Below are 20,630 nucleotides of genomic sequence, written 5' to 3'. Positions count from 1 at the left end.
GAGAAATGATGTACAAATACGCTTTACACAATTGATGTGTGTATGGGTTGGGATAACAGTTGTATGAGCCCCTAATAAAATGTTAAAAAAAAAAATTGACAGGAGAAAATATTAAACATACAAAATGATACTGAAAACATACAAACACATACAGACCTCTAAGAAAAAGATCAAATTGCCATGGCTAAATGAGTAAAGGTTATATGAACTCACAAAAGCAGAACTCTAATAGTAGATAAACAATACAAAAGGCTCACTTCACTCTCACCAGTAATTAAAGAGCAAGAACGAATGATCCGGATGTATTATTCCTGAACAATGGAATTACAGAGAGAAGCTGCTGCTGGCAAGGCTGGGAGGCCGGGGCTTCCTGTGATGCTGCTGGCGCTGGTGCTACCCCAGTCCTCCGCTTAGCCCAGCAGAAAGGCTGAGGGCCGGGGAGCTACCAGGCTCATCCCACCACAAGAATGCCCAGAAGTACTGCTCACTCAAGGGTGCTTGCTTTACTGTTTCAGACCAGAACCAGGAAGGCCATCTGCATGAATGGGGAAGCTTAACAAATGAATGCTCAAGGGAAAGAGATCAATATTCATTCAATTCCAACCCACAGGCCTATTTGTGAGCCAAGGTTAGATGAAGCCAAAAAGAAATGATGAGCCACGCTAAATGGAAGGAGCCTAACTTAAAAAACAAAACTGCTGACCGTCAGTAGATACCACCTGCCCTCGTGGCGTTTCCTTTATTACCCTCTCACGGAGGGTGAGGCCGGGAACTTACCCGTGAGGGCTTTTCTCGTAACCACCTTTGTACTCCGTAGGTTACGTTTTCCATGTGGTGCTATTTTAAAACAGGACGTCTTGCGTGTGGTACCTGAGTGTCTTCTGAAACAGTGTCATCGCAGGGCTCAGGCTTCGTGCACCGCGCTGGAGCGAGGAAATCTGTGAACCCTGAACTCAAAGCAATAGCCTCGAGACCAGACGACCTTACCAGTGCGAGGTAAACTGGGGCCACCTCCATGACGGGCAATCTGGCAAGGCTTATTAAAATGACAGATGGACACACCGTCTATGCCAGCAACGTCTCCTCTGGTCTCGAGGCTGACCCGTTTGTGTGTGTAATGGCACACCACCCATTCAAGGTATCCCGGCATGCAACAACAGCAAAAGTTAGAACATAAATATCTATGAATATGGGACTTGTTAAATAGATTACTTCATGCGACAAAGATATAGTATTACCTTAACTGAATAATATTGTGCAGCAGTCTGATGCCTGAACAAATGAATAATCATTTCTCTTCAATGGCTATGTGAGAAGGAGCAGATCTTGGCTGATAAGCTACATATGGGCTCCCAGAGATACACTGCTTCCTGAAGGGCAGCCCCGGGTAAGGGTTAGCCCAGAGCTACTAGAGGTCTCTGACTTCCAGCTAGTGAGTGTAACATACTCATGTAAGGCTTTGGGTAATCCTGGATTTTTCCAATTCTGAATTGTCAGGGAGGCCTCTAAGTCAGTCCTACCAGCACACCAAAGATGGGCTACATCGGATTTGTCACCCAAATCACATGGACACGAGCACTAACGTCTGTACCGTGACTGACAGCCACCAGGGCAAGAGGTAGTGGAGGTTTTGTCAGCACTTCAGGAATCAGCCTCGGAAGCAGGGTAAGGCCATCGGTCAGAGGCCATGACTTCTTAACAGCCTTCAAAGACAATGCTCTACACATCCTTATTTGGTAAGGAGTTACTGGGACCTTAAAAACCCACTAGTGTCTACAGCAGTGGTTCTCAACCTGGGGTCGTGACCCCTGGGGGGGTGTTAAATGACTCTTTCACACGGGTCACCCGATTCATAACAGTAGCAAAATTAGTTATGAAGTAGCAACGACAATACTTTTATGGTTGGGGAGGGGGTCACCACCACACGAGGAACTGTATTAAAGGGTTGGGGCATTAGGAAGGTTGAGAACCCCTGGTCTACAGGAAAGAAGAGTGATAAAAGACATCTGGAAACAATTAGCCCAATGGACTAATGACCCGCACAACCTTACCAGTCTCCACCAACGGGAGATCACAAGAACTAGATGGTGCCCAGCTACCCCTGCCAACTGCTCTGAGAAGGATCACATTATAAAGTCCTGCATGGAGGAGGAGGGGCGTGGGGGTGGTGTGTGTGTGTCTGTGAGACAGAACTCAAAGTCCTAAGAGAGACCAGGCTTCCTTGTGGGACAGAAACTGGTGAGGCCCACCCCCCACCTCCATGGCCCTTGGTCACCCTTCAGGCCTAGAACTAAACTCACCCTGCGTTACAATAATCAACCATTTAAAGCCAAAAAGACAGCATTTACCCAAGAAGAAAGTTCAGAGGGTTAGGAAACAAAAGGAAGAATGGAAACAGGAAATAGGGGAGGAAATGGGATAAGAAATGGTATATCCAAGGGATTGCAATGGATGAGCTGAAGCAGCAAGTGCTTGGTGAATGTAAAACTGATGCTTTGTTCTATAAACCTTCACCTAGTTCACAATTTGAAGTTAAAAACAAGCTCACGAGCAGCCGTCTAAGGTGCAACTATTGGTCTCTCCACCCAGAGGAACGAGCGGTGAAGAGAACTGAAGATGCACAGAAACAATTAGTCCACTGGGCTCATGGACCACTTGGAACAGAACTCAACATCATCGACAAGGCCAGGTTCACTGTCAGACGACTCAATTTTCAGCCAAACGACAGGTCTACAATGGGAACAGTGACCCTCGGGAGGTCTACACACTTTAGAGTAATCAACTATTTGAAATAAAAAAGGCAGAGTTCACCTAAGGGTTAGATGAGCAGTTCAGAAGGATTAGCAAAGGATGCAAATGGGAAACACAGTAAGTGAGCTAAGTGATGCTACAATGTGGTGACTGCAATCAATGACCGCAAACAAAATGTGTATGAAATTTTTAAAGGAAAACTGACCTGCTGTAAACTTTTACCTCCTCACTCACAAAACAAACTTAAAATAAGTAAATAAAGGTAATGGCTCCCAGGTATATTTGGGATCTCAGCTCGTTTGTTGCCTCCACCCCCCAGGGCACGATTCCCCCGTTCTACGAGGATGCTTATTACACGTCCACTCTTAGTTTGTTGGTGACCGGCCAATTATGATGAGATTGTATTTTGTACTGCTTAGCCAATCAAACAGATTCTCTTTACGCCACACACACCAACACTCAAGGGACAACAGCATAAACACAGCAGTGGGGCTCAGCTTCCCGATGCTGTTAAGGGGCTGTGCTTTCTTGAACAGTTGACTGTTTTGGAGGAAAATAACACACCTCTACTTTCTGTTACACTGAGTGTAACTTAAGTTTCTGGAGAGGGTGCCTTTCAGCTTAGGCAGCACCTAAGGTGCCCACATAAAAAACCAACAGAATTGGATGTTAATGGATATATTGGGTGTGTGAGAGATGGGGGCAAGACAAATAAGGGCTCCTGGGGGGAATGGAATAAAGGAGTTCAAGAAGAAAGAACCGATTGCGGTAGCAATTGTACCACACTGTTGATACCTTTAAGAGCTCCCAACAAAATGATTCAAAAAACAAAACACAAACAAACCCACTGCTCTGGAGTTGATTCCAATTCATAACAAGCCCAGAGGGCAGAGCTGAGTGGGTGTCAATCTCTATGGAAGCAGACACTCTCTCACCTTCCACCTGCAGAATGGCAGGTGGGTTTGTCAATGACCTTGCAGTGAGCAGGTAAGTGACCCACCTCGTAACCCACTATGCCATCAAGGTTCCTACTGTGCCCACAGAGTAAGTAAATAATGTCATTTCCCCACGTAGCTAAGTTCTTTAGCCTAAATCAGAATCCGGAGTCAGGTCCTTATTGAGAATGAGGTTTAACTGAAAGGCCTAAGACAGATTTTAAGTCCTTCGTTGTCTACAGAGCTCTGAAGAGAAGTCCGTCAGCAGGAAATAAGAGGTGACGGCTGGGTGAGAAATGAAGCAGGGGTGCACTGACGCCTCACCCATCCCAAATGCTCTCACACCCTCTGCTCTGCCCAAATCGCCAGCTCCAGGCCCCTTGTTCCTTCTGCACTTTGCAGTGCAGCGCTGTGACCCACGGCAAAGATGTGAAGGGGCTTCAAAAGGTAACAGAACATTCCTGCCCAGCTGTTGAAGACCCCTTGTCTGCATCCATCATCACTTGCTCCAAGTTTGGCTCAAAATGATCTGTTCCCATCTCCCCAACTCTCCTGCTCCCCCATTCTCACCTGACTGCGACCATGTTTCTCAACTACACCAGGTCCGCTCCGGCCTCAGGGTCTTTGCCTTTGCCGCTGCCTGTATGGAATAAATTAGCTCATCCTTCAAATGTTATCTTTTCAATGAGACCTTCCTTAACCACCCTATTTAAAAGCCTAGCACGCTGACTTGTGGTATTCTCAATACTTTCCACAGCTGCCTTATCTTTCTTAATATATAGAAGGGGGGGTGGCGTTCGCAAAGTATGTGGAAAAATGGAATTAAGAGATCACAGAATTTTTCTACAAACACGTTGAAGCTCCTTCACATTTCAATTCCATCATTTGCCTGTCGATTTATCATCCAGGCTTGTGTGTTGCCGGGACGCCGGCAGCTATGTCATGGTATTTCACATGTGGCAGGGTCATTCAAGGTGACGAGGTTTCAGTAGAGCCTCCGGACTAGGACAAAGGAACAGGCCGTTCACTTCTGAAGGCTTAGCCACGAAAACCCAAGGACTTGCAGCGGAACCGGTCAGATCGCGCTCTGGACGGTGAGCCCCCAGGTTGACAGGCACTCACAAGCTGAGGACGTCCTCGAAGCAGAGCTGGACACAGTGATGCGGCTGGAGGGGAGCTCCAGGACCTGCATTCGCCGACGGGCCGGACTCAAAAGGAGAAGAGGGCAGCTGCCGCACTCTATAAATGATCAGCCAAGAGCAAGACCCTCAGCGCGACGACAGTGGCTGCAAAGAAGCAAGCGCGCCCTGCCCCGGACTGGGCCTGCTCCTGTTCTGTTGTCCCTCGGGTCTCGATGCTTACGGACTGACTCGACGGCAACAACACATTTCCATTGCTCCTCTGTTCCTCCCTCGCCTAGCTTCCATCAGATGAGTTCCTGAAGTCCTGGAACTCTGCTCACTGTTCCCAGAGTCCACAGTAGTAGAGGGCATGCGGCAGACACCTGGCATTTGTGGAATGGATGGATGAGGATCTCTACCCTGTAATCTGGAGGCTGTAGGGCAGATGAGGGCCCTAGTGGAGTGTTGGGCTCCCGCCGCCGCCAGCCCAGGCCCCCAGATCCACTGCCTCACTTTCTGCTCAGGCCCGCGGCAGCCCTCTACCATTAGGGAACCACCTGGCTGTGAAGTAGAAGCTGGCAGGGCAAGTGGTCCTTGTGGCAGGAGGTTACCGCCCCCAGACACCAGCTACAGAATCCTTCCGGGGGCCAGTCCTGGTGCCTCTGGGTGGTCCGGGGCAGAGCTAGTCAGCTGAACACTACACAGACTGCGTCCCCTCCCAGAACCGTCTCAGCCACAGCAGCCCACGCGCTTTCAGGTGTTTCCCAACCGGCAGGGCTACATCTGCACAAGCTCACCTAGCTGCTTTGTTTTTATTTCACTTCTTAATCAAAGGTATCTGCAAGTCTACACAACAGGAGAAAGAACAGCAGCCTTGGTGATCTCATGACTTAACTTCAACAATTGCCAACTTTGGCCCATTTGGTTTCCTCTATTCCCTGATTTTCCGTGTAACATCCATCAAATAGAGATCCCACCTGCTGCTTGGTGAACTGGTTGGTGTTAGATCCTGCCCTCGTTACCACAGGCCTCCAGCACCGCTGTCAACCACTCTCCAGCGGTCCCAGAAACACAGTAAGCAACGCCACCTGACATCCACTGCCCTATGTGAGGAGCGACGAGAAAGCCATGGTCTAGACACCAACCAGCCTGTTGAAATCGAGGGCTTTTACCCATGATCCCGTTGGGAAAGGTACTGGAAAGGAGAGGGTATTGGGGCTTCAAAATGAAGGGAGGTACATGAACCGTTTTTACTCAGTAGTACCTGATGCTGAGAGAGGGAGTTGCCGCAACCCCGTTATGCATTTACTGACTACTTGGGAAATACGAGGGGCGGGATTAAGATGACAGAAGAGAGATATACAACTGCAGCCTCTGTGCATCAGGAAGGCAGTGCTCTGTGCTGGAAGAAAGATTAAACATGCCTGAGGCGAAGGCTCCTTCGTAAAATCCACGAGATTTTCCCCTTCCAGAAGTCTGCAGAAGCAGCCCTGGCGGTGCAGGAGTTAAGCACTCGGCTGCCAACCCCAAAATTCACAGTTCAAACCCACCAGGTCAAACCCAGAGAGAAAGATGAGGCAGTCTGCTTCCGTGCAGACTGACAGTCTCAGAGACCGTCCGGGCAGGTCTACTCTGTCTACAGGGCTGCTGTGAGTCGGAGGGCATGCGACGAGGCTGTGGACTAATTGCTGTCCAGCCAATGAAGTGCAGTATTGCAGGGCCCTCGTGACATGTTTGCTGTTCTCCAGCCAGTCTTCGGGTGGGAGGAGTCAGGAAGGTCCTCCCAGGACTGGGGCAACAATGAGGCTGATTCTGAGTGCAGAGGCAGACACTCAACGCCTGCCTTCTACCCGGGGCAGGCACAGCAAGCAGCTAGATGAAGAGCAGCGGCTCCCCTGGGAGTGCCTCATGGAGACGGTCCTTCAGCAGAACCTAAAGGGCTGAGAGACCACCACAAGTGCCCTAAGCACAGTGCATCTCTTTGGACAAGCCAAGGAGGCTGATGAGGTTTGGCTCCACAGGGCTGTATGTAAAGGCAGGAGGGCCCTGGAGCTAGAGGCACAGGGGAGTGGAGGGCAGAACTGGGGTGGAAGGGAGGTCTACATGGGCACCAATTTGTTCCCGAGGTTGGTGAGGCTTGGGAAACAAACAAGAAGGGTTTTGACAAAGAGAGGCGCTATGGAGAAGGGGAGAGGGAGAGGCTCGAAGACCATTCTGGTTTGAAAAGGAAATGCCTGAAGACAGGGAAGGCCAAGAGAGCAGTGAATCAGAGGTCCGGTCTCCCTGGAAACTGGGAAAGCGCTACGAAGAGGAAGGATCCTAGAATGGGAGGGAGTGTAGGCTGCGAAGGAGAGTTCATGCGGGGACAGAAAGGGCTCAGTGCACCTAGGCCGGCCCAGCAGCAGGTCACTAGATGAAGGATAATTTAGATGAAGGTTTCAGGTAACAGGATGTGGGTGGGGATAAGCTAGAGCACTAAGGGGGTGGGGATCATAAAGTGACATCCTATTGGACTAGAGAGGGTTTGGAAGGTGCCCAGAGGGTACCATAGGTTCGGCAATAGGCGACTAACTACAAGGTACGTGGTTCAAACCCACCTGGCCACTCCATGGGAGAAAGATGAGGCTGTCTGCCTCCATAAAGATTTGGTCTCAGAAAACTTACACAAGGTCGCCAAGTCAGAAAGCACCTGATGGTGAGGGGAGGTTTGGGGTAGAAGGTTTGGGAGTTTCTGGGTTCCTGGAGGTGAAGACTGAACAGGATGCATGATCATGGGGTAAGAGTGCCAGTGAGGTGGGAGGTACCCTAGAGTGCTTGAGATGAGGGGCGCTCCATGGACTGGTGGGAAGAGAGGATCCCAGAACAAAGGACACAGAGCCGTATGATGGGATAGGAGGGTCAGGGAATGTGGGGCCAAAAGTCATGAACAAGGGGATGAGGAGACACCACGCTACAGGGCCAAGGGCAATAAAAACCTTGGAGCTCAGGGGATGAATTGATGTCAGGCTTAGGAAGTACTAGAAAATAAGGGACAAGAGGCTGAGAATGACATGGAAAACCAGGCAGTTTTGGAGGCAAGAGAGGCCATGCAGCAAGGTAGTGAAGCGCATAGCAACTGAAGATTGTAGGTTCAAATCCCAGCTCTGCTACTTAGGAACTCTGTGTCATGTTTTCATCGATTTAAAAACGAACAAGAGCGAGGCAGGGGCATGCTGGGTGAGAGATATAAAAAGCTCTGGGGATTTTTAACCAGTGACCTCCATTTATCCCATCATCTTTCAAGCCCATTTTCCCACAGAGGTTCTGAGGCTCTCTCACATTACACAAAGCTTGGCACACCCTAGGGAACCAGCAAGTGCCAATTATTATTAAAGGGGTCTCAGCATAAAGCCCCTGAGATGTGAGAAGGTCAGAGATGAGATGAACAGAGGGTGGAGAGTCCAAGAAGACAGAGGTGGAAAGACAACACAAGGAATGGGCTATCAAGTCACTGCCGCCTCCTTAGGACAGAGTAAGGCCCGAGGAAGCTGCTCAGTACTAACAGCAGCGTACACCTAAGAGCTCCCCATGTGCCAGCTATGGTGCCACATGCTTAACATGTATTCTCGCAGACACTGCGATCTCTTCCTTAGCACATGTGGAGCTGAGAGTTTGGACATGCTACTTGGCACTGCAGACGTTTACACTGAAGGGGTTCCATCAAGGAAAATGGGTGTGGACTCTTAAAGGAATGTCAGGGGAATGGGGACCAGGGAACACGGTGTAGGAGGCAAGGGGACCCAGGGGTGGGGTTATAAACAAGAACTAACTTGACTGGGAATGGCCGATTTTCACAGCTGGGAGGAAAATTCTGACATAGCCTCGCCCAAGCTCTTTATTATTCAAATGAGAAACTGAGGCCTGGGGGCGGGGGAGGCTGCGCCAAGATTCCCCCAAGCACAATTACCGAGCTGGAACTCAATCCCCAGCGTAGTAGAACCCTTCAAAAGACTACGACTTCATATCCATCTCTACAGCACTAGCACGGTGGTGGGTAGCTGTGTGTGCTGATTAACACTGCGAGAACGGGGGTGGGGGGCGACTTCAGGATGACAGTGGGGAGAGCATGGGATGGGGACCAAAGGGCAAAGAATGATCAACCATACCCTGAGGGTACTGGGCATGGCTGGGTGAGCAACTACCGGAGTTGGGCTTAGTAGTTGCCAGAAAGCGTCTGAGGGCTCAGAGTTTGCGAGGAGCCCGGGGTGGAGTGGGGTCACGAGGAATGCTTGCGGAAATCTCGGGGTCCTGTGAGTCACCGGGCTGTTAAGTCGGGGAGTCACTAGGATGGTGCGTTCCTGGGCAATGGCGGGGGGGACTGCCGGCTTAGCAGAGTCCAGAAATAAGAACAGGGTTCCCTGGTGGGCTCGTAGGTCAGTGGGTGGGGGTGCGGTCAGGAAGAGGGGTTTGGGAATCCTGAGAGGGGAGGGGAGGGCAGGGACTCGGGCTGGACCCTGAGTGGGGTAGGGCCAGGCCGCTCTTTGGCTCGCCCGGCCGGGGCTGGAGGAAGGCGGGCGCTCGGGCTCGGGACCTTCCCGGGGCCCTGCCCCCGCCCAAGGCCCGGTGGACCCCCTCCTCCCGCAGCCACCAACCTGACAGCCCCCGAGGCCGACTCCGCCGACAGACCGCCATGCACCTGGCCCCGCCACCAGCGCCGGCCCCGCAACCCGCCTGCGCCATAGCCCGCCCGTCCGCCCGCGCGCAGCTTGCCTCGCGAGACATCCAAGTTCCCGGGCGGCCGCACGTCCCCCGCCTCTCGCCGCGCCGCTACGCGGCCCCGGAAGCCGTGTAGAAAATACAGGGCATGCTCCGCCCCGGCCCCGCCTCCGCCGCTTTGAGTGAGCTCCTTATCCGGGTTCCGGGGCCCCGGCGGCCCCACCCCCGGGCTCTGAAACGGAACCTGTCGGAGATCGGCCTCGTTCCCTGGCCGGGTGACGCACGCCCCGCGTGGCCGCGCGCCCGGGGGAGCGTCGCGGTGACGTCATGACGTCCCGACGGAGCTAGGGCTTGGGTCCCTAGTCGGATCGTTGTCATAGCAATCGGAGGCCGCTACCTGTCCCGGGAGGGACTCCCGCGTACCGGAGCCCCGAGAAGGGAACTGGGGAGGTGCCCGAGGCGCTGAGGTCGACGCAGCGTGACGGCGGCGGCGGCCTGCCGGCGAGGTGCGCGTTTCCAGAACCGGGCCCCCGGCGGGAGGCGCAGGCCGGGAGGGGAGCCGTCGACTGGCGGGTGGGGGTCGGGGTCCCAGCACGTGCCCGGGGGCTGCCGACGCGCCCCTCAGGGCTCCGGGCTCGCCGCTTCCTCCTGGCCGGCCGCCAGCGTTGGCCGGTGCGCAGGCCGCGGGCGTTCTGGGCCCACGGGGTCAAGCCAACGCTCTGAAGGAAGCCATTGCAAGGATGTGTAGCTTATGGAAATGACGTTATTGAAGAGTTGGGGGCCCAGCGTCCTGAGGGAGGCGCCCCCTGATTGCCCTCGGTTCCCGTCCATTAGCTCCAGTCCAGTCTCCAGTCCGCGGGCGCAGCATGCACAAACAAACCACAAACCCTTTCACTGCTTCCCTTCCGTGAAATGATTTGTTTTGCTTTTAATCTGAGGGAAAATTCGAGGGAGGTTTTGGTTTAAAGCAAAACAAAACAACAGACACAAAGGGAAGGAGGGGGGCTGGGTGCCTGGAGGAGTGAGGGGAAATTTCCTCTTTACCCTTTTATTTTTTTCTTTTATGAAATCTTTTTTAAAATTTTTATTTTAGTAAATCATTTTATTAGGGGTTCTTACAGCTCTTATAACAATCCATACGGCTATTGTATGGAGCACGTTTGTACCTATGTTGCCATCATCATTTCCCAAACATTTTCTTTCTTCTTGAGCCCTTGGTATCAGCTCCTCTTTTTTCCCTCTCCCTCCCCCATCCTCCCACCCTCGTGAACCCTTGATAATTTATCAATTATTTTCATATTTTACACTGTCCGCTGTCTCCTGGGGGTTGGAGTGGTTGAGGGTGTTGTAAATTGATCCCCTTTCTCCTCCTTCTCCTCCCCACCTAACCCTCCTAGACTTTCACATTTTTACGTTTTTTAGGTATTCCACCCCCTCTCCCCCAACAAAATAAAATAATTTAGTGTAAAAAAAATTTAGTATTTCCATAGATGAGGGACACTAACAAATACTGGGTCTGGGGTCTATGGGAGCTAAATATGCTAAAATCAGACAACCTGATTTTCTCATCCCATCTGAAGAGCATTAACAGAAGGATCTCATCGCTTTTCAACCTCAGACTGCCTCTCTCTCCCCGCATAAAAAAATAGCACACTCTTTCCAGAGGTGAGACTCTGGAGTAAGAGGTCTTAACTGGTAGATTCCCAGCTTAAGTCGGTAGTGAATGACACTTGATGGCCCATGCCTCTGATGAATAATCCTTCAAAGTGCAAGTTAAGCACTTGGCTGCTAACAGCAGAGCTGGTACTTCAAACCCACCCAGATGCTCTGTGGGAGACAGATGTGGTGGTTGCCAACTGTCAGGATTACAGCCTAGAAACTGAGAGCAATTAATTGAACTGTGTCCTCAAAGGGTTGCCATGAGTCAGAACTGACTGGATAGCAACAAGGTTGGTTTGGGTTTATTTTCATCTTTCAGGTAATACCTAACTTTTCCCTCCTACCTAACTTCTCCCTCATAAGTTAGAATAGCTAGCTAAGATGGATCTTCTGGCTTATTGAAAATATTGACATTTTACAATAAAATGAGTACATCATTCTAAAATGTATCCAGTAGACTCCAAATACTGTAAATATTTGCTATCTGCCATCATCCAGTTAGGAGCCCTAGTGGTGCTGTAGGATAAAGGTGGGAGTGCTAACCAGGTTGGCGGTTTGAAACCACAGCTCGCTCTATGGTGGATTTGTATTTATAGCCCTGGAAACCCTGTATAGGATTGCTATGAGTCAGAATCAATTCAGTGGCGGTGGGTTATCTGTTTTAAAATATACAAGCAGGCTCTTTAGGAATTAGAAAACTTTTATAATTTTGAAAACTTCTATTTTTTCCCCAGTCATTTTATTAGGGCCATATACAACTCATCACAATCCATACATACATCCATTGTGGAAAGCACATTTGTACATTTGTTGCCCTCATCATTCTCAAAACATTTGCTTACCACTTAAGCCCCTGGTACCAGCTCCTCATTTTTCCCCTTCCTCCCCGCTCCCCCTGAGCTTCTAATTTTTCTGCTATCAAATTTTATTCTAATTAGTATATTTGTGTGCTTTAAAGTCTTTTATTGATTACAAACAAGTTCCGTTCCTAAGACTCTTTTAAGTTGTGTCTTTAGATATGGTTCAGATCCAACATTACAAAGTGTCATAATATATAGTGTACTTTTCCATGCATAAAAAAAATCAAAGAAATACTTTCAGGTACACTAGAACATTTTTAACATAATGCAGTATCAACAGTAATTTTTTGATGCACATTGAAAAACAGTTTCCATTTTCTATTACAAACTATTGTCTGCGGTGCAAAATTTTAATATGAAGTCACAAAGTATCATGTGTATGGTTTTATTCCACACAAAACATGTTTCTATAGTCGTGGCTGTCAATCAAAAAAGGCCCATCAAACTGTGGCTTCTGAGGGATCTTCAGGACCAGTTAATTCTAGGTCAAGAGATCATCACTGCTTGATACAATGGATGTATGGATTGTTGTAAGAGCTGTAAGAGCCCCCAATAAAATGACTTATAAAAAATTTAAAAAATATATCATCAGTTCAGAAGGTTCTGGGTTTTGGGGGGGGATCATACAGGGGTCATTTTTATCTATTTCCATAAAGGACCTGGGATGTTCATGAGGGGTTACTAAAAAAATTGAAAACCAGCAGTGAAGAATTTTTTCCATGTAGCCAATGCACCTGCTCATTCATTGAGGGTGTCCATCCTGCCCTTGCCCCTTCCGCAAAGATTTAAAAGGAACATTGTGGGGTACCAGCCCCCACAATTGCACGGGTCCAAGGGGCGGTTGTGTATTTGAGGGGTAAAATTAAAGAGCCATCAGACAAGATAAAGCATGCAAATGCTCGGGGCATGCATTTGCCTGGAAGGTTTACACGAACAAGATGGGCGGCCTCTAGAGTCAAGATGGCAGCCTAACCTTGGTCATCCCTGAGTTGGCTCGACCTTAGTGTCTTTGGGCTCTCCCTCAGGGGAACAATCCATGATCCTTAACAGCAGGGAGTGAGCTCTACACAGGGTGGGGCAGACTAGGGTCTGGTTGCTCTAGAGGGCATATGCCCTTCAGGCAGATAACCTTTAAGCAGCTGACCTCCAAGTGCATGTCATTGACCATGTGTTAGCAAGCAGCACCGTAGGTTTGGCATGGAATATGGGGACAGCCTGGGGAATAACTTCCGTTAACCACAGAACATGACTTGAGCCCCTCAAGAATCCCCAAACTGCTGTTTGACTTGAGGTAAGTCAAAGAGCCTAGACGTCTCGGGGATGGGGGTGGGGGTGGGCTGAGAGCCACGGAAACATCGCTCTCAGAAGTGCATAGGTGAAGGGCAGTAGCTTCCCATTATGATCGTTTAGTGAAGCATTGTACCGTGATTTTGTAGCAGTGCTTTCTGACGTTCCTCGTAAGGCAGGCCTTGGGGGGGGGGGGCACCAACAGTACACGCTCTCTGAAAGAAATGTTGGAGACTGAAGTGCATTGTCTGTTCAGACACTTAGGAACTCAGTTACCCTTACAGTAACTGTGTGTAGTTTACTAAACAACAAAAGCATAGTCATTCTTACTATATCAGCTGAATCATAGACATTTTATTGAGAAGGATGCTGTTTGCTCCCAATTCCTTCAGTTATTCATGACGGCTTACCTGATGGTTGAAAATGATAAGCTGCAACATCGATTCTGCGGTTGGGTTTTTGTTTTGTTTTGAATAGAAGGTAGAAACTAAACATTTACTTAGGTGAAACCAAAGAATGTATTAAGTCAGCTTACTTAGTCTGAAAGGAGTCGCTTTAGCAGTGTACGGTGAGGGCTTCAGCGCTCAGCACTATCCCCGAGAGGCTTGCGGGAAGTTAACGTTTAGAAGATGCATGTTTCCTTCCCGCTGATTACAGCTCTCGGGTGAGTGTTGAGAACCAAGAGTGACTGCTTGCCTTCAGGTGAAAAAGCCTTTCCCAGCATTTGCGTTATTTTCTGGGAGCTCTACCTCAAAAGGGATGCGTTCTTGGACAGTAGTTGTAGGATGGAAGAAAGTGTTGTATGCTTTCTTATTTCCAGTCATCCCAACGTGGCCGAGTCCCATGCTGCTTAGGCCCAACTGTAACAGGATGATTTGTGGGAGGGGAACCGCTTTCTAACTACTCCCCAGGTTTTTACCCCCGGGACCATGCATCAAGACTCAACAAGGGAGGGACTAGGCCTGGATGGGGAGGGGACTATGGTGAAATGGGAGGTGGGGTAGAGAGCAGGCATGAAAATGCCGAGTGGTTCTCACCCAGGTTAGTTTTAGAAAAGACTTCATGCGGAAGTTGAGGATCCTTAAACACAGCGTAGAGCAGTGGTTCTCAACCTTCCTAATGCCGCGACCCATTAATGCAGCTGCTGATGTGGTGGTGACCCCCCAATCATAAAATTATCTTCGCTTCTTCATAACTGTAATTTTGTTACTGTTATGAATTGGGTGACCCCTGTGAAAGGGTTGTTTGACCCCCCCAAAGGGGTCGTGACCCACAGGTTGAGAACCTCTGGCTTAGATGGATTGCCTTCCCTATGTACCCCTTGGAAAGTCCTTTTGGACAGTCTTCATGTACATTAGAGACTTTTTGAGCAGTCCCAACAGTACATGATTTTGGGGCTCCAGTGGAGGTGTACTAGGAAGGAAGGAGCCCTGGTGGTCCTGTTGAGTAAGTTGGATTGCTAACCTTAGGGTCAGTGGTTCAAACCCACCACCTGCTCCTTGGGAGGCCAAATCAAATCAAACTCACTGCCATCGAGTCAATGCTGACTCAGCAACCCCCTGTGGGTTTCTGAGACTTTTCTCCAGAGGTGGTTTCGAACTGCTGATCATGTGGCTCAAAGCCCAATGGGTAACCACTACACCACCAGGGCTCTTCCTGGAGAGAGAGGTGGGAGAGGGTATCTGCTCCTGTAAAAATGTACAGACTTTTTAGGGTCACTGCGAATCAGAATAGACAACGGCAGCGAGTGTGGTATCTGAGCGGGAAAGAAGGAAGGTGTTTTCAGCATAAGAGAGAGTTGAGAGAGAAATTAAATGAGAAGTCCCTAGAGTGCTGTGGTTGCGATGGCCCTGGGTATGGCCTTCAGCCTTGCAGGTCTAGAGGTGTGATTGTCAGTACATGCAAAAGTATCGAATTCATGGGAAGTTCATATATAAAACAATAGCATTAAATCAGTTTACACATTTACATTGTTTACACAATAGCCACCAAATGAACTGGATCGTCCTTGTTGGGAAATCTACGTGGGATGATCTTCAAGATCTTACGTGAGTACGGATCTTGAGCATGGCTATTACTTCAAGCTGTGATAGCCTCACAGGTACCAAGAGCTCAGGAAATGTTTATAGGATGAATACACTTGTCCTCCTTATAATGTATCCAAAAGGGCAAGTCCAGGATTCTGCTGGGCCAAGTCAACATTTTTTTAATCAGGCCGATATGCCACTGCTCCTCAAGTTGTATTCTTAAGTGACCATATCATGTAGACAGTAAACCCAATCAAGGTTTCATGTGTCATCTCTAAGCAGACCTATTGAGACCATTCACTGATGAAATTGGGGGCTCCTCTCCTGGGCCCTGTCATAGTAGTGATCATGGTAATGAGTGATCTGTATAATGGTTTTCCACCATTTGGTGGTCAACCGTGTACTGTACTTACAGAACAATAACCAAAAAGGGCTTGGGCGGCTCAGGGTGTCTATTTTACTAGAGTGGGACGTCTTCGTTAGGGAGGTGTCTGAGACCCTGTGTCCCGGCCAGCTCTGGGGGATGCATTACAGGGTGAGGAACCCACCATTGCCATCAAGTGGGTGCTGAGTCACGATGACCCTGTGCACATTTCCGAGGCTGTCCCTCTATGGGAGCAGATGACCTCATGTCGCCATGCAGCAGCGGTGGGTTTGCACTGCTGACTCTGGCTAGCAGCTCCCCGCTCACCCACCAGTGCCCCAAGGCTAATTCTTGATAACCGAAGGGGCACATCTTTTCAGATTCTGAAAGCAGCCCTGTCCTGCAGGCTCCCTGCGTCAGCTGAAGGCTTTTCCTAGCTACCAGAGGAAAGAATACCAGGTAGTTTCATTTAGTATTTTAATAATAATAAAAAATGATGATACAAAATCCAAACATTTCTTTTTACAAGTTCAGATACATATTTTTCCCCCAAGTGCAAAATCGTCTACAAACTGCATCATTTGCTGTTTATTGTGGCTCTTGTAGCTGTTTACTCTATCGGCAGCGGTGGAAGACAGATACACAGTATTTTGAGATTTCTTTTGCATTCAAAAATCAAAAAGGACAAAGCCTCACACATGGTGATGCTGAGTCTCCGAAACTCCAGTTCCACACACAGGGTAAGGACTTCCGTCCGACCGAACTGCTGCCATCTGTTGTCTAGATAAGCGGCTAAACAGAAGTGGGGGTTCTACTCCCTATAATGACAGCGTTTCTGAGAGTTTTTCTAGTCCACACAACGCCCAAGGGCAAGGTGTGCTACCTGTAAGACAGCTCACAGCTAAGGACACGGCTGCGGTGTTTTGCCTTCGCTGTGCTGGATTGTGCCCCAGAAGGAAAGCAGACAAACATTCGTTTCTGCCCGTCCTCATTCACTCTGTGCCTCCCTCCTCCCCCGGGGGAGGCGGCTGTATTGAGCTGAAGCAGCAGGTATGGAGATTCTCACACAGACAAAGCTCTTCTCAGATAGAGAGCTCATGAAAGCTAAAGGCCAGCACTGGGTCACGGAACTCTCTGCGCCACCACCCCAAAGACCCAAGCCCTGGGGACGTCACAGCAGGCCCAGCCCAGCGTCGCATTTGGGGGTGTCGTGGGGTGGGGTGGGCAGCTCAAGTCCGGACCCAGTTCTGTTACGGAGTAGGCCTGGTCTGCTAACAGGCCGACAAGAGGGACTGAGGGCTTGCTGAGAATAAGAGCGTCTCTGGTGTGTCCTCTGCACTTGGAGCCCTCACTCAGGGTAATGGACAGCACCATGACCTGTGACCACTGCCTAGAGAGTGGCCTCGGGCTGGTTTCCAGGGGATTCCCATTTACCACAGCTTCCCTACACTGGCCAAATACCTCTTACTCTGTCTGGCCTGTGAAGGCCTAGAGACCCCTGAGTGTGGATTCCCCATGTCCACTCCACTGAGCCCCTACTTTGATGCTCCCAGATGAACTTCCTCCTCCGGTTCCACAGAAACTGCCTTTTTTCCTAACCCCCAACTTGGAAGATGGACTTTCGATGTGGTAGACATCAGTCAGGTCCTGTCCTGCTCACCACGAGCCCCCTGGAGAGCTGAGTGGCCTTGGTGGTCCCCACTGCGGGACTCGTGCAGAAACGAGCTAGTTGGAGAAGTGTGCATGTGTACAAGGGGGCTTCAAGTTCATGGGAAGATTCCACTCTCCTTTCACTTCATTTAACATGAACTCTGAATCCCCTTGGTGAAGCCAGACCCTGATGGCATCAATGGGAAGCACCTGGTTTGGGCCTTCCCAGAGACGTGGGAATGGCTGGGAGAGTGGAATCAGGAATCCCAGTGCCTGGCGGAGAGAGATGAAGAAAGGCATTTTCTTGACCTCTTCTTATAAGCTGTCATTCTGCATTTCCATAGCAAAGCCTTGACTCAGACACAAAGACAGTGGGTGACAATGCTGAGGCAGTTTTCTTGACCTCTTCTTATAAGCTGTCATTCTGCATTTCCATAGCAAAGCCTTGACTCAGACACAAAGACAGTGGGTGACAATGCTGAGGCAGTTTGAAGGAGTTAGATGTTGGGCTGCTAACCACAAGGTTGGAGGTTCAAAGCCACCAGCCACTGCTTGGGAGGGGATGAAACTTCTCTTGTTTCTGCAGAGGATTCCAGATCCTTTCTCAGGGTCACTGTGCCTCGGAATCCACTCCATGGCAGTGGGTAGGGCCAAGCTCCTTTAACTTAGTGTTAAAGTCCCTTGGGACAGTAGCCTGAGACAGTCACTAGTAATGAACCCTAAGAATTAAGAGGTACCATTGACTGAATTGACTAGCACTACCACTTTTGGGGGGTGGGGGTCCTGGAAAGAGGAGATGGAAAATGATTTAATAGGCAGCATTTGGGCTGAAGCTACGTAGAGTGCCACATCAGGTTGGGCACAGCTTCCTGAAAGGCTGTACTTGGAGAAAGCTAAGTGTGAAGTCAGTTCTGAGAGGGAAGGGCAGCCAGGTTGGTGGTGGCAGTGACCCAAGCCAAGCCAACACCCAGTGCCTCCACCTGCCTCATTACCTGGGTACCTGTCCTAATCTTGGCTCCCACAGCCTTGATTCTAGACTCGGCCCGAGACGCCCATCCCTTGGTGGTTTCATCAGAGCCTGTTCCACCATAGTAGGCTGGAGAGGGGCACACGTCAGGGGAAGACAGGGGGCAGCAGGGTAAAGGTGGAGGTGTTCTCCACTTGGGGGAGAGAATCCCTGACCAGTTCCATTGGCCTCCACAATCAGCCAGGTCCACGCTGAGTCCATGGAAAGGCACAGGGATGGCAGCACTGGCTTAGCGAACCCAGGTCTCTCGTCTTCCTGCCCCATCACTTGATTCCCCCAGATTCCTGCCCTACACATTGAGCTGTAGCCCTGGTTTACCTCAGCCAAGGGCTCTAGGAGTCCGGGTGGTCACTGGTGGAGGAATGAGACATTAGATGTGTCAGGACGCCAGCTGCACGAGATTCAAAACCTTTGGTCTTCCACTCCAAACACACTCTCTTCTTTCTCGGCAGCTATAAATAGGGTTATTCTAATAGATTAAAAAAAAAATACCCAGAAAACAAAAACCTCTGCATCTAGACCATGGAGACAGACTCATGATTGCACTTCTCAGGGGGGACCGAAGGCTCCCTTGTGCACACTTAACTCGCTCCCCGGGGCCGGAGTTAGGCGGCCCAGGGCTGGCTGTTGAGTGACCCTCTTTGGTGGCGCCCATCAGCCACCTGGGATGACGAGAGAAGGACAACTGTGGGGCGAGGCCCAGGCTGGCTTCTGGTCAGTTTCTCTAAGGACAGCACTCAGCAAGGGGAGGAGGGCGCCCCAGGGAGCACTTGGGTGGTGTGTGGGAAGTGGCTGGGCCAGGGAAGACAAGTTGATCCTTCTGTATTCAAGCCCTTTAGATGCATTCTCTCGTTTTTGGCGGTGCTTTTATACCTTGGTTTCTGGCACTATCCCCACGGTAATGCCTGCTGCTCTCCCTCATTAGGCTGCTGTCCACTGCCCCAGTTGGGGTGGCCAGCTGGAAGCCCTTAAGGGCAGACCCCAGGCGGGCATGTGGAGGAGGAAGAATTGTTAATGCTGTACAGACAAGAAGAGCTACTGTGTGGGTGGTCTAGGGCCTACAGGCCATGTGCCCCAGGGTGCTGGTATGAAGCCTATTAGAATCACCACAGGGGACACAGCCAGCTGAGGGATAGTAGGGCTACTGACTAGCAAGGTTGCAACTCTACCGTGGCAGAAGCCTGCCCTCTCCCCACTCGACCCATTTCTTCTATGGTTCTCCAGCACCCCCCAACGTGCTGGGGTAGGGGCGTGAGTGGGCTGGTGAAACAGGCAGTTTGGCTGGGGAGAGGCCCTGTTCCTCAGGGACGAACAGAAGCAGCTGTTGAATGGCTTTTCCAGGAGCAAGTTGAAGGAGGAAAACAGGAGAGCGCGAGAGAGGAACCTGGAGACAGGCAGGGAGCACCCAGTCTGTAGAGTGACTTTTCTCTCTCCCTAGAAGGAGAAGGGGGAGGCGAGTTCCTTGTCTGTGGGTGGGAGCTGCCGGCTCTGAGGGCCAAGTAGTTGGGGAGCTTCAAAACCGGGTCTGTGCATCTGGGGACACTATTTGTAGGGCCTCAGAAAGCTGGAGACTTTGGAGCGGAGCAGCTTGATGAACGACTTTGGCAGCATCTCCTTGTGCTTTTCTGTGTACTTGAAGTAGTTCTGGGGATGGGCCAGCACCTCAAAGAAAGCCTTGATGAGCTTCTTGTCCTGTGGGGAAGGGCAGGAGCAGAGTGGCCTCAGGGGGGGGGCGGGGGGACACAAGCCCCAATGCAACATCCCCGCTTGTGTCTGACAGGCACCTGCCACTGAGCAAAACGGGGCACACCCAGAGCTGAACACCAGCCTGCCACCCCACCCCCGTGCCTGCTTTAGAACCCCTCCCTGTCCATTGCCTTTCTCCTGCAAGGACCTCCAGGGTGTAAGGCAGTGTCGGTGGGCCTGGGCTCGAATCATAGCTTCCCCACTATGCCTCAGTGTTCTCATCTGTGAAGTGGGGATGGTAACAGGACCTTCCTCCCCGAGGTACTGGGCCTATCCCGCGAGAATACTCATGTATGCTCTCGGAGTTGTTCCACCATCGATATTGCCGCTCCTAGTCACTTGCCTTTAAAATCTCCTGGTGGTTTTCGGAGGCATAGAGCCGGCCATCCCGGACAATGTCTTCTACCAGCTGTTCATAGTCCTCTGTAAAGCCAACCAAGAGGAGGGACTTAAGAGCGGGGTGCTCCCTACCCACCCCGCCCCAGCTCCTCCCAAGACCCAGGAGCCC

General features: G+C 50.4%; 2 protein-coding genes and 1 long non-coding RNA gene across 4 annotated transcripts in view; 1 reads left to right on the top strand and 2 right to left on the bottom strand.

The window, feature by feature from the left end:
* The window catches only part of ZNF76 (zinc finger protein 76), a 29,298-nt gene extending 19,780 nt beyond the window's left edge, over positions 1-9,518 (bottom strand). Inside the window, exon 1 of the mRNA XM_004717225.4 lies at positions 9,439-9,518. The gene's annotated coding sequence lies outside the window, so the exon portion shown is untranslated. The remainder of the gene's footprint in view (positions 1-9,438) is intronic.
* A 337-nt stretch (positions 9,519-9,855) lies between these two features.
* Positions 9,856-20,630, top strand: part of LOC123522019 — a 21,883-nt gene continuing 11,108 nt past the window's right edge. For both annotated transcript variants that reach the window (XR_006680332.1, XR_006680333.1), the window contains exon 1: positions 9,856-10,008. This is a non-coding gene — a long non-coding RNA (uncharacterized LOC123522019). The remainder of the gene's footprint in view (positions 10,009-20,630) is intronic.
* Positions 16,163-20,630, bottom strand: part of SCUBE3 (signal peptide, CUB domain and EGF like domain containing 3) — a 36,373-nt gene continuing 31,905 nt past the window's right edge. The window contains exons 17-19 of the mRNA XM_045292987.1: positions 20,466-20,545; positions 17,753-20,068; positions 16,163-17,658 (exon numbers count right to left, since the gene is read on the bottom strand). Of these exons, the coding sequence (XP_045148922.1) occupies positions 19,919-20,068; positions 20,466-20,545 (230 nt within the window). The 3' untranslated portion in view covers positions 16,163-17,658; positions 17,753-19,918. The remainder of the gene's footprint in view (positions 17,659-17,752; positions 20,069-20,465; positions 20,546-20,630) is intronic.

This window comes from Echinops telfairi, unplaced genomic scaffold (assembly GCF_000313985.2).
Source record: "Echinops telfairi isolate 266 unplaced genomic scaffold, ASM31398v2 ScPeMD7_655;HRSCAF=1070, whole genome shotgun sequence".
Taxonomy (NCBI): domain Eukaryota; kingdom Metazoa; phylum Chordata; class Mammalia; order Afrosoricida; family Tenrecidae; genus Echinops; species Echinops telfairi.
Note: the sequence above shows the minus strand (reverse complement) of the source record. Positions and strands in the feature narration are given on the sequence as shown.